The sequence below is a fragment of the Helobdella robusta genome (genome assembly GCF_000326865.2).
Source record: "Helobdella robusta unplaced genomic scaffold HELROscaffold_64, whole genome shotgun sequence".
Lineage (NCBI taxonomy): Eukaryota > Metazoa > Annelida > Clitellata > Rhynchobdellida > Glossiphoniidae > Helobdella > Helobdella robusta.
The window spans coordinates 738,633-750,721 of NW_008705358.1; the positions used below are offsets into that span (position 1 = coordinate 738,633).

The 12,089-nt window shown below is 35.0% G+C and overlaps 3 protein-coding genes across 3 annotated transcripts; all 3 read right to left on the minus strand.

Moving 5' to 3' along the window:
• Positions 1–1,130: 1,130 nt before the first annotated feature.
• Positions 1,131–2,425, minus strand: HELRODRAFT_180779 (hypothetical protein; the record flags this gene model as incomplete). Its single annotated transcript, XM_009030064.1, has 4 exons — positions 1,131–1,231; positions 1,562–1,620; positions 1,793–1,995; positions 2,186–2,425. 4 exons carry the CDS (start codon positions 2,423–2,425, stop codon positions 1,131–1,133), a joined length of 603 nt encoding a protein of 200 aa, XP_009028312.1.
• Positions 2,426–5,689: 3,264 nt separating this feature from the next.
• On the minus strand, positions 5,690–9,074 carry HELRODRAFT_180780 (hypothetical protein; the record flags this gene model as incomplete). Its single annotated transcript, XM_009030065.1, has 2 exons — positions 5,690–8,718; positions 9,020–9,074. The coding sequence occupies 2 exons, from the start codon at positions 9,072–9,074 to the stop codon at positions 5,690–5,692; spliced, it is 3,084 nt and encodes a 1,027-aa protein (XP_009028313.1).
• A 477-nt stretch (positions 9,075–9,551) lies between these two features.
• On the minus strand, positions 9,552–10,412 carry HELRODRAFT_180781 (hypothetical protein; the record flags this gene model as incomplete). The annotated part of the gene is made up of 2 exons (XM_009030066.1): positions 9,552–9,598; positions 10,151–10,412. 2 exons carry the CDS (start codon positions 10,410–10,412, stop codon positions 9,552–9,554), a joined length of 309 nt encoding a protein of 102 aa, XP_009028314.1.
• Positions 10,413–12,089: the final 1,677 nt, after the last annotated feature.

Genomic DNA, 12,089 nt, shown 5'->3' on the forward strand with positions numbered 1-12,089 from the left:
TTTTATTATCGTATCATTTTTAAACATATTCTTTATCATTTACAGAAAGGCACGCACACACAAATGCATACACAAACACAAATACACACACACACACACACACGAATACACACATACACACACACACGAATACACACATACACAGATACACATGTTAGCAAACGTACGCATGCAGGCAGACAGACTATGTGGCAAACGACTAACTTGTGGTCGAAGGTAGTAATAGTGGTAGTAGGAAAAACATTTTGAAAAAAAAATTCAGTTTCGTCGACATGTTGTTGTTACTGTTGTTGTTGTTGTTGTTGCTGCTGCTGCTGCTGCTGATATTGTTGTTATCGTTGTTGTTGCTGTTTATTTTTGTGAACTATTTTGTTGTTAATTGATGCGAGTGATAAAAACGACATCTCTTAAAATAATGCAAAAAAAACAAACAAGACTAAGATGCTTGCATTTAGTACCCTTTCAACTACCGGTTAATTATTATCAATCAGAAGCGTCCAGAATAAAAGTTTTGCTTTTCAAATCATATGACCGAACGAAGGAACGTCAGTTGAATGCGAGCTACGAACATGAAAATAATATCTGCTCACGGCAACTAAACAGCAATTTTCTACCTACCTACCTACCTACCCGCCAATAGATTATTTCTTTCAGATTTATCTCAACTAATCGATGGTAGATCAGACCACACAGCGGCAAATCACACACACAAGTATCTTTTATACCTAAGTAACCTGCATGGCTCTGTGTGTGTGTTTGTGTGTGATCTCCTACGCTCACATGCACAATTATACACTTCTTTACTATATTTTCGTTCTATATATATATATATATATATACATATATATATATATATATCTATATATATATACTAAATATATGTAAACATTATAAATATATATATATATATATATTTATTTTTATATTGCTGTTGTTGTTCAATTAATCACTTACAAAATAATTTAAATATTTAATCAGGAGGCCCTCCCAAAACCAAAAAGTGTCTATGGCACAGATAGATAGATGGATAGATGGATAGATGGATGGATGGATGGATGGATGGATGGATGGATGGATGGATGGATGGATGGATGGATGGATGGATGGATGGATGGATAAGGATCTATTCATCAAACTAGACACGATGCGAGATGCTCTGATCGGTTGAGTTTGCAGTCTTTCCATATGTGGGTTTTGGTCATCCGTGGTTTCCACGCTACTGTAGCATAATCTACCACAGTTTTTGTAAAGCAAAATAAATTACGTTTGCGATGACCTCTGTCTCCTTGCAGTGCAACTAAGGACCCGCGGCCTCAAGTGGAATTCAACTGGTCCTAAAAGATAACTGTTGTTGCTGTTGCTGTTGTTGTTGTTTTGTCAGTTCATGTATCTATCTCCTTTGTTGTTCACCAACCTGTTAAATATTCATTTGACATTTTTACAGCATTGGTGGGCAAAGTGATCAACTCTTCCAAACTTCCTTATATTCCATACTTTTTCCTCAAATCAACTATTTTCCGTCATCTTGTCCATGTGTGTTCCATTTCTTCCATCTCCATACCATGGTGTCTGCATACCGCCTCATTAATAATACCAATTCTGTTCTGATAGCTTTTTAGCCTGTGCGGAAACGGAGAAGATCTATATATATATATATATATATATATATAATATATATAATATATGTATATTATATGATAATTACGCTCTAATATATATAAGGTAATTACGGTCTAATTTACTGAATGTTTCTTACACTTTCCGTAGTGGTTAAAAATATACCGCCTTACACCTTGAATCAGAATTATTTTTCAATTTACATAGTTTTTCTGACACCAATTCCTTCATCTTCTTCCAAATTACACCTCGGCCAGTAATGACTTTTTGGGCATTTTCAGATTCCGTCCCTGCTTTTTTGTTGAATTCGATGCCATAGTGACTGGGTAGGGTTTCCAATTTAATATTACTTCTCTTTTTTTTCAGACCATCTTTTAACTTTTTTGTTTATTTGTATTAGCATTGGTTTTGGCTGTCGTTTGCCCGCTAGGAATTAATAACTGCCCTGCTGTTTGTTATGATCGTTACTTCACTCCACCCTTCATTTTCCATCATCCACTTTACAGCTTTCCTCACAGCCAGTAGTTTTGCGTCACGACTACTGCACCGCCTGCCTGCATTGGCTCACTTTTTCACCAATCTCCAGCTTTGCAACTAGGGGCCCCATGCTTCGACTGGAGAAAAACAGGTTAGCAACAAACACACTAACAAATATTCTGCTGTTGTTATTGTTGCTGTTATTGTTGCTGTTAGTGTTGCTGTTATTGTTGTTGTTATTGTTGTTGTTATTGTTGTTGTTATTGTTGCTGTTATTGTTGCTGTTATTGTTGTTGTTGTTAGGTGCACTGCACGTCTTGTTCCAGGGCATTACTACAAATTAGGTTCTAATGATCGGGACTTACTTTTGTGGCCCCAACTAATCTCGTTACATGATCAAGAAATTTTTAAGTTGTTGGGTCATCTGTATGGAATAGCCTGTTGCTGTTGTTATTGTTGTTATTGCTGTTGTTGTTGTTGTTGTTGTTGTTATTGTTGTTGTTGTTTTTGTTGTTCTTATAGCTGTAATTGTTGTTGTTGCTACCATACTGTCGTCACTTGGACTGATAATAATATCATTCTTTTCTTTTGTTTTGTTCTGTTATTAACAGGCAAACCACATGCAAACCACACGAGCTCACACTTCAATTTTTACTTGCAAATACACATACATACTCACTCATACATGAATGAACATACTCTCATAGGCAAGCACCAAACATTCATACAGACAATCATACGTACATACATACACACATGCATACATACACAAACACACACGCACACAAAGAGACAAACAAGCTTACAAATACACACATACATACATCCACCTACCATCGTAAATTATACATATTTATTATTTCATGTTACTGACAACACCGGCTTATTTCATGATTGATGGATAATTTCACAACTTTATATCTTTCATTAATTGTTTGTATGTTTCTATCCCATACATGCATTCCATACATACATACATACATACATACATACATACATACATACATACATACATACATACATACATACATACATACATACATACATACATACATACATACATACATACATACATACATACATACATACATACATACATACATACATACATACATACATACATACATACATACATACATACATACATACATACATACATACATACATACATACATACATACATACATACATGCATGCATGCATACATACATACATACATACATACATACATACATACATACATACATACATACATACATACATACATACATACATACATACACACATACAAACATACATACATACTTAGATTACCGAACGACATGAGTGAATGATTGTTTTATTGTTGGAACAACTCATCGAATGTGATCCAAGCAAAAATATACACTAGACACATATATAAATAGACACACACATACACACACACACACATAAACACACACACCCACACACACACACAAATACATACACACACACGCGTATATTTATATAATGTATGCAAACATAATGAATAAATAGATAACTTTATATACTTTGGTTTTATATTTTATATACCATGTATTTGCATATACATGGTCAGAGGCATATATATCATCATGACATTAATAATGTAACATTTAATTAATGCCACAACATTTTTAATGTGTGTGTATGTATGTGTGTGTGTGTGTGTTGGCGTGTGTGTATGTACATATGCCTTATGTTCTCATATATTTGTTATGCGGAACATACTGATATTGGCAAATATATTTTTTCTTTAAAATACGAATTTTATTTAATTTTCAAGAAATTTTTATAGAATTTTATTTAAATTCTATATATCAATCAATAAAAAAATATATATTATGTGTGCCCATGTGTTTGTGATGCAGTTGTGAGGTTGTGTATGTTGTTGTGTGTGTTTTAGTATATGATGTTGTGTGTGTGTGTGTTTGTGTGTGTGTGTGTGGTTGTTATGTGTTCTATGTGATGTTGTGTATGTTGTTGTTATTGTTGCTTTTGCGTGTTTGGTTGTATGTAATGTTGTATGTGACGTTTTGTGTATTGTTGTGTGTGTGGTTGTATGTGAGGTTGCGTGTGATGTTGTGTGTGCTCTTGTATGATATATATTAATCGCCTGATAGATACCCATCCATATCTGCTCCTTGCTCTTGCCTAAATCCTCACCGCCGAATTGAATTACAACTGAAGTGTGTACGTACGTGTGTTTGTTGTATAGTTGTATACTTGTGTACGTGCATGTTTATGTGCATGTTAGTATGCATGCACGTGTATGTGCATGTGCATGTTCATGTTAGTATGCGTGTGTGTATGCTTTTGTGTATGTTTTTTTGTATATCACATTTGGGGTTTTTCTTTGTATATAGGTTTATGTCTGTGCTTGTGAACGTACGTGATTAAGTTTGTATGTTTGTATGTATGTTTATTTGTTTATATATGTGTTAATCTTTGCGTGCGAGCGCGTGTGTATGTGTTTTTATGATTTGTGTTCATTCGCGCGTGTATTTTTTTAATGCATCTGTGATCTGTATATATCAACTTTTGGCTGTGTCTCTTTTCACTGAAGTATTGTTCATTCCAACGTCAAAAAACATATGCAACGCATCCTCAGAACGCATATCATTGTTTTGTTTGTCTAAGTACTTGCTTGCTTACTTACTTAAATAAATTATATATATATATATATATATATATATATATATATAGAGAGAGAGAGAGAGAGAGAGAGAGAGAGAGAGAGAAAGGGAGAGAGAAAGAGTGAAAACAGAAGTAAGTATGCGTGTGTATCTGTATGAGTGTGCGTATGTTTGCATACGTGTGTGTTTGTGTGCAAATATTTGAGTGTATGTGTGAATGCCGGCGTGGTGGGCATTGTATGTTATATTCTCTGAGACAGCCTGCCGAATGAAAAAGGTCTTCAAATGGTAGAACACATGGCGAATGAAAACGAACTTTGTTTTAATTTGGTGTCTTTTTGTTTTAATTTTGTTTTAATTATATTAATATTATTTTATTGGGGGGATTTATTTCCTTATTCAATAGAGTTTTTTTTGATTGAATGTTGCTAGCCACGAATTTATGATCTCTTTTGTGTCATAATTTTATTTGTTTCTAGTTCAGTTTGTTGTAAGTTAAGGAGGAGTGTATCCGTTGAAGAAATTATTTTATTTAAAAAAGCAAAAATATAAAAATGTTCATAAAGTAAATTGTTCTCAATTACAAATTGGTTTTTAATTCATAGTTGATTTTCAAAATAATAAATAAATTATGATTTATTTGCACAATACATATAATTTAATTCAATGTATTAAAATTCGTAACTGAAATCATTGAGATATTTTTTGAAAAATTAGATAAATATCCAAATTATATATAAAATGTTTTAGTCCATGTTTTTTTAAACAAAAACAAATTTGCAAATTTGCCTAAATCAATGGGGCTCACTTTCACAAAAAATAATGTTTTCGCTATTAATTACAACAAAAAATAAAGTACTTTTAAAAGCAGTCGGTATAATAAGCATCAGCAAATTCAAAGTTTTGATTATATTAAAATATAAACCGACATGATGTCAGTCTTCAAAGCAATCTTATCTTCAAGCGTAACTAAAAGGAGGAGAGATGCAAGTGTTTTCTTGAACACCCCAGACCAATCCAGCCGCACAATCCATCACAAAACATTGTTTCCATTGACTACACTGAACAAATTTGCGGCCATTTACGTGAGGGAAATAGAGTTTGTTGGCCTGTATATTGGCATCAGTGCACGGGTTGGGTTGGTCACAGGTGTAACGCTGATAGTTGCAGGATAGAGCCGATTGATCCCACACGGAGTTCGAACAATTTTTAACGGAGCAGGTATAGTCCGTCTCACATTTTACGTACTTACGAGAATCACCGTGTGGAAAATAATATTTGCGATTATTGAGCACGTTGTAAGGAGTACATGGATTGTTTGTGTCGCAGTCATAAGTGTTTTTGTAGCAATCACTACCGCCGTTGATATCTCCAGGGGAACGAACGCAAGTGTAAGCAGATTGACTCCAGACTGTCCTAGGAGCGCAAGGTCGGATGAAGCATCTTTGGAAAGCATCACACTGGACAAAGTACGATGGATCGTCGTAAGTAAAATAGAAAAGATTCAGAGCAATGTTTGATTGTGTGCAAGGGTTTCTATCGAGACAGTTGTACTTGTTGGATCCGGTTGATCCGGTTGATCCAGTGGAACCAGTTGACCCTGTGGACCCAGTTGACCCGGTTGATCCTTGGTTAGTAATTCTAATGCAAGTTTCAACGTTTTGACTCCATTTAGTATCTGGTGCGCAAGGTCTCACAAAACATTTTTGGAAATCGTCACACTGAACAAAGAAGTATGGATTTTCGTACGTAAAGTAATAATTACCTTGAGCTGCATTTGCCTTGGTACACGGATTATTATTTTGACAATTGAAAGTGTTGTTTGAACCGCCACTTGAACTGCTGCCGTTTCCGTTCGAGTTACCATTACCTGTTGGTCGAATGCAAGTGTGGACCGACTGACTCCAGACAGTTGCAGGAGCGCAAGGCATGACAAAACATCTTTGGAAGTCGTCACACTGAACAAATTGACGTGGATTGTCGTGAGTGAAATAAAACTTTCCTAGTGCTGCATTTTCTTTTGTACAAGGATTGCGATCTGCGCAGTTGTTTGTGCCAACTGAGTTTCCAGACGATCCGCATGAAGAAGTGCTGTCGTTCATGTAACCGTTGGAATGAGTGCACGTTTGGACAGCTTGATTCCAAACAGTTGATTCAGAACAAGGCATAACAAAGCACTGCTGATATTCAGAACATTGCACAAAATGTGTTGGTTCATCGTAAGCAAAATAAAACTTCTTCTCAGCGGCATTCTGAAGAGTGCAGGGGTTTCTGTGTAGGCAGTTATATTTTGGGGTTGAGGCGACGGCAGTGTTCGCATTGTTGCTGCTACTGCTGCTATTGACGTTTGATGGAAAATTGCAAACTGTAACCGACTGATCCCACACCGTTCCTGGAGCGCATGGCATGACAAAACACTGTTGCAAGTTATCGCACTGAACGAAGTAATGAACGTCATCGTAAGGGAAGTAGAACTTGTTCTTGTTTGCATTTGCCACAGTGCAAGGATTCCTATCAGCACAGTTATATTTACCAACCAGACTTGGACATGTACCAGAAGAAGTCCCAGATTGACCATTACCATTTCTGACGCAGGTGTTAGCCGTTTGACTCCAAACAGTTCCAAGAGCGCACTGTTTGATGAAGCATCTTTGAGAGTTATCACATTGGACAAAATATTTCGGATCGTCGTAAGTGAAATAAAATTTGTTTAAATTTGCATTAGATACTGTGCACGGATTTCTGTCATAACAATTATATTTATCACTTGATCCTGATGGACTTGATCCAGTGGAGTTGTTGCCAGTTCCAATAAAATTAGCATAGTTGCAGGTCAGAACAGTCTGGTCCCACACGGTTCCAGGAGCACAGGGCCTGATGAAACATTTCTGGAGGTTGTCGCATTGGACAAAAAATTTTGAATCATCGTATGAAAAGTAGAATTTGTTTAGCTGAGCATTTGCGACGGTGCATGGATTTCTATCGTGGCAGTTGTATGTGTTGGAAGTTTGTTGGTTGTTTGTACTGCCGTTCGTTGTGCCATCGTGATCGCAAGTGAGGATGGATTGGTCCCAGTGCGTTCCAGGTGCGCAGGGCATGACGTAACATTTTTGGAAGTCATCACATTGCACGAAATGGTCAGAATCGTCAGAAGCGAAATAGTACTGACCTCTCAGCGCGTTGCTTTTTGTGCAAGGGTTGCGATCACCACAGTTGTGTGTGCAAGGGTCTCTATCGTTCTGGTTGTTGTTGTTGTTGACGTGATTATCAGTGACGTTGCAATAATTTCCAAATACGTCAGCAATGAGATATGGAAAGTTACACGTTAAAGCTCTCTGATCCCAAACTGTTCCGATGGCACACGGTCTTAAATAGCAATGTTGATACTGGTCACATTGAACAAACATTTTTGGGTTGTCGTTGGAGAAGTAAAAGTTGTTCATGCGAGCATTGCTGACTGTGCACGGGTTTCTATCGTAGCAGTTGTGCTTAGGAAAAAAGTTGACGTACAGGTTCTGACCGTTAGAACTGCTGCCACTACTGCCACTGTTTGCAACCGCTGATGGATGGTTGCAAGTGAGAGCCGACTGATCCCAAACAGTTGCCGGAGCACATGGCATAACGAAACACTGCTGGAAAGCATCGCATTGAACAAAATGGTAAACATCGTCGAACGGGAAATAAAACTTGTTTTGATTAGCATTCGCCACTGTACACGGGTTCCTGTTGCCGCAGTTGTACTTGCCAGCAGTAGAGAAACAGCTTCCGTTCACAGCGTTGTCGCCGCTACTCGATGCAGTGCGCACACACGTCAGGTAGTTTTGGTTCCAGTTGGTTCCAAGAGCACAGGTTTGTATGAAGCAGTTCTGCGAGTTGTCGCATTGCACAAAATTTTTGGGATCGGAATGCGTGAAATAGAAGCGATTGAGAGCTGCATTCGCCGTTGTGCATGGATTGACGTTGGCACAGTTGTAGTACACTGGATCACCTGCGTTTCAGTTGTGGAAATAGAATATTAATTTCATTTGAAATAGGATATATTTTAAATGAATATTCAGTTATAACTTTAAAAAATCTTTATATCATATTTTTAGGAAAATATTGTCAGCAATATCTCAATTTCAAGTTGAGTTTTTCATAAAATTTTTAACTTGAAGTAACTTGTGATTGATGAAAAGTTTAAGCGAAACGTAACACATTCAATTATGAAAACGCAATACGATAAAAGAAAGAAAGAAACACAACAATTCATCTCATATGTGAAAGTAGAACGACAGACACCAGCGAACCTTCAACGAACGTAGTGGCCACCAGCAGCAGCTGCGCCAGGACCTTCAACAGCATGCTTCAACGTCTTCAAATGCAGATAAACCTGAACAATTGTAAAATAGATCATCATTGCAGTTTAATTCAGCAAAACACGAAATAATTATTATGGTACTATAGTTTGTTGTGATTATCATCGGTGAGAAATATTTTAATCTATAAAAAATTATATTAGTTTCAAATATTTGTATTAAACGAGTAAATGAATAAAAAGGTAAATAAATAACTATATATATATATATATATATATATATAAACCCTAAATCGATATATATATATATATATATATATATATATTGGAATGCGATCTAAACATTGTCGCAACACGTGTTAACTCGACAGAAGTAAAATACTGATCATTTTTATGTTTATTAGAACGAATTTAAAAGAAAAAAAATGATATTTCGACAGTTGCAGTTTATTAAAATTAAAAATTAAGACCTCTTGTGTTAAAAGCTGTATTAATAAATCAACCGGAGATATTGGTTTCCCTGTTCACCGGTAAAAATAAAGTTTACTACGTTCAGCCACTTCAATGTTAACTGTTTTTTAATTCAAATATTGTATTATTTATTTAAACGTAAGTCTAAGTGTAATACTTTAAACATATTCAAGTCAGTTTCTAGTTCCTAACTGATTATTACAAATTTATTATATTTTAGTAAAAAAAATCTCTTAGTTATGGTTTTTTTAAATGGAGAGCCAACAACACTTGCAACATCAATTCGCCACACCGCTCATTAACAGTTAATTAAAATTATTGACATCCGTTTTGGCATGTCAGAAAATCAATAAACAAACCCATATTGTTTTATATCTTTAACTTAAGCACTTTTTAAAATAATTACTGTTAAAAAATGACTATCATTTAAAACTTTAACCATAAACACTAACATATCGACAAGAGCACAATGTTTTGATTAGATATCGAACCGGAAGATATCAAACCATTTTTTTAATTCTTTCCATGCGTTGCCCACCCAACTTCCAACAATGTTGATTGTTATAAATGCAATAGCCCATATTGGGCTATTGCATTTATAAGAATTAACATATATGCCCCGCCACCCCATAAAAACAAAACCAATTGATACCTGAACCGGTGGAGCAAAGATTACTGACAGCAACTTCGAGTTCTGTCGACGATCGTTCTACTCTTGAGATGTCTTCTCCTGATAAGTTCTGTTTTTCCAGATGTGTTCTTCCCTCTGCAGTTGGACTTCCCGATCGTCTTTGATGGAAGCCAGCCACATCAGCGTTCTTATATACTAATTTCGTTTGGTTATTATTCTTATTATTTTTAATGGGTTTTGAATCACTGTCGCTATTGTTATTTTTATTGTTGTTGTTGTTCATTTTATAGTTCACTCACGTTTTTTCATCAACGTAACTTCCTACCTGAGCGATTGTGTCATTGAAAATAAGAACAACAACAATAATAGCAGCAACAGTAGTAACAGCAAAGCAATAAAATAATAGCAATAACAATAGTAACATTTACATGCCAACATCAATCAAGCTGTTACGATAACATAGACAACAATGGCGTAATTTTCGAATTCGGCTTGAATTGAAAAATGACTGAAAATCGTTTAAATATTTTTAAAAATTGGAAAAACGTCATAACAATAATAAAAAATATAATAATAAAAATATTAACCATTAACAGGTCTTTTCTTGCTGCTTTTATTGTATTAATAATAATAAGTTTCTCTTAGTAATGCTACGTGATGATGCACGATGTTTATGTGACGTTTTTTTTTCATTGCCACTAAAATCCTCATTGGTCGCTTAACTTTTGAGTCATTATTTTCATAGCGTCATTACTGTTGACAGACACACGCATACACACTCAAACACACGCACTCACACGCACCATATACACACACATAAAAACATATCTCACACACACAGCACTTACATGCACACATACACAACACACACACTCACATAAACGTGCGTACACACATCACGCACTGAACACGGCAAATATTAATATTATTAATATTAATATTAAAATTAATATTAATATTAAAATTAATATTATTATTAAAATTAATATTATTATTAAAATTAATAATATTATTATTATTATTATTATTACCCTTATCATCATCATCATAATCGTCTTCACAAATTCTGAAAAGATGAGGGAAAGTTTTATAAAATTTTCGATCATCTAAAATCTTGTACAAGCACACGCACACACACGCACACACTCCAACACACACACTCACACACAAATCTATATATTTCATTTCATTTTCAAAATCTATTCATAATCAACGACATATCAATGAACAAGTTTTTGATGTTGAGTATTTTCATCTCGAGATAATATTCACTTGTGTGACAATGAGGATGAAGATTTTTAAATATTCTGATGAATCGGTTTTGGCATTTTGTTAACTGTTTTAGATGAATGTCAGGACTGTTTCCCCAAATTACGTATAATATTTGTTAAAATTTTCGGACCAAAAATAATGTAATTACATTTAGAATAATTTACTATTAATTTATTTTTGATAAACCAGGTTGATATATTTTGAAGACTGTTATTGATGTGTTCTACTTCTTTCAATGGGTCTTTAGTTGGGAAGAAGATGTTAGTGTCATCTGCATATAGAAGGTGATTTGCATCAGTTGCATGTTGAAAATCGTTTATGAAGATTATGAATAGAAGAGGACCTAAAATTGATCCTTGTGGCACGCCTGATCTTACGTTAAGTTTTGTTGAGGAGTGACTTTTTATTGCCACATACTGGTCTCTGTTCTCTAAATAACTTTTGAACCATGCACTTACTTTTCCTCTTATTCCATGTGAATTTAATTTTTTAATCAGTATATCGTGGTTGATGACGTCAAAGGCCTTTGAGAGGTCTATGAATACACCTATAGTCAGTATCTTTTCGTTAAAATTATTCATAACATTTTGTGCTAATTGCAGCACAGCTTGCTCAGTTGAATGCTGTGCTCTGTAGCCATATTGATTATCATTTAATAATTTATTTATGGACAGAAATGAGGTGACTC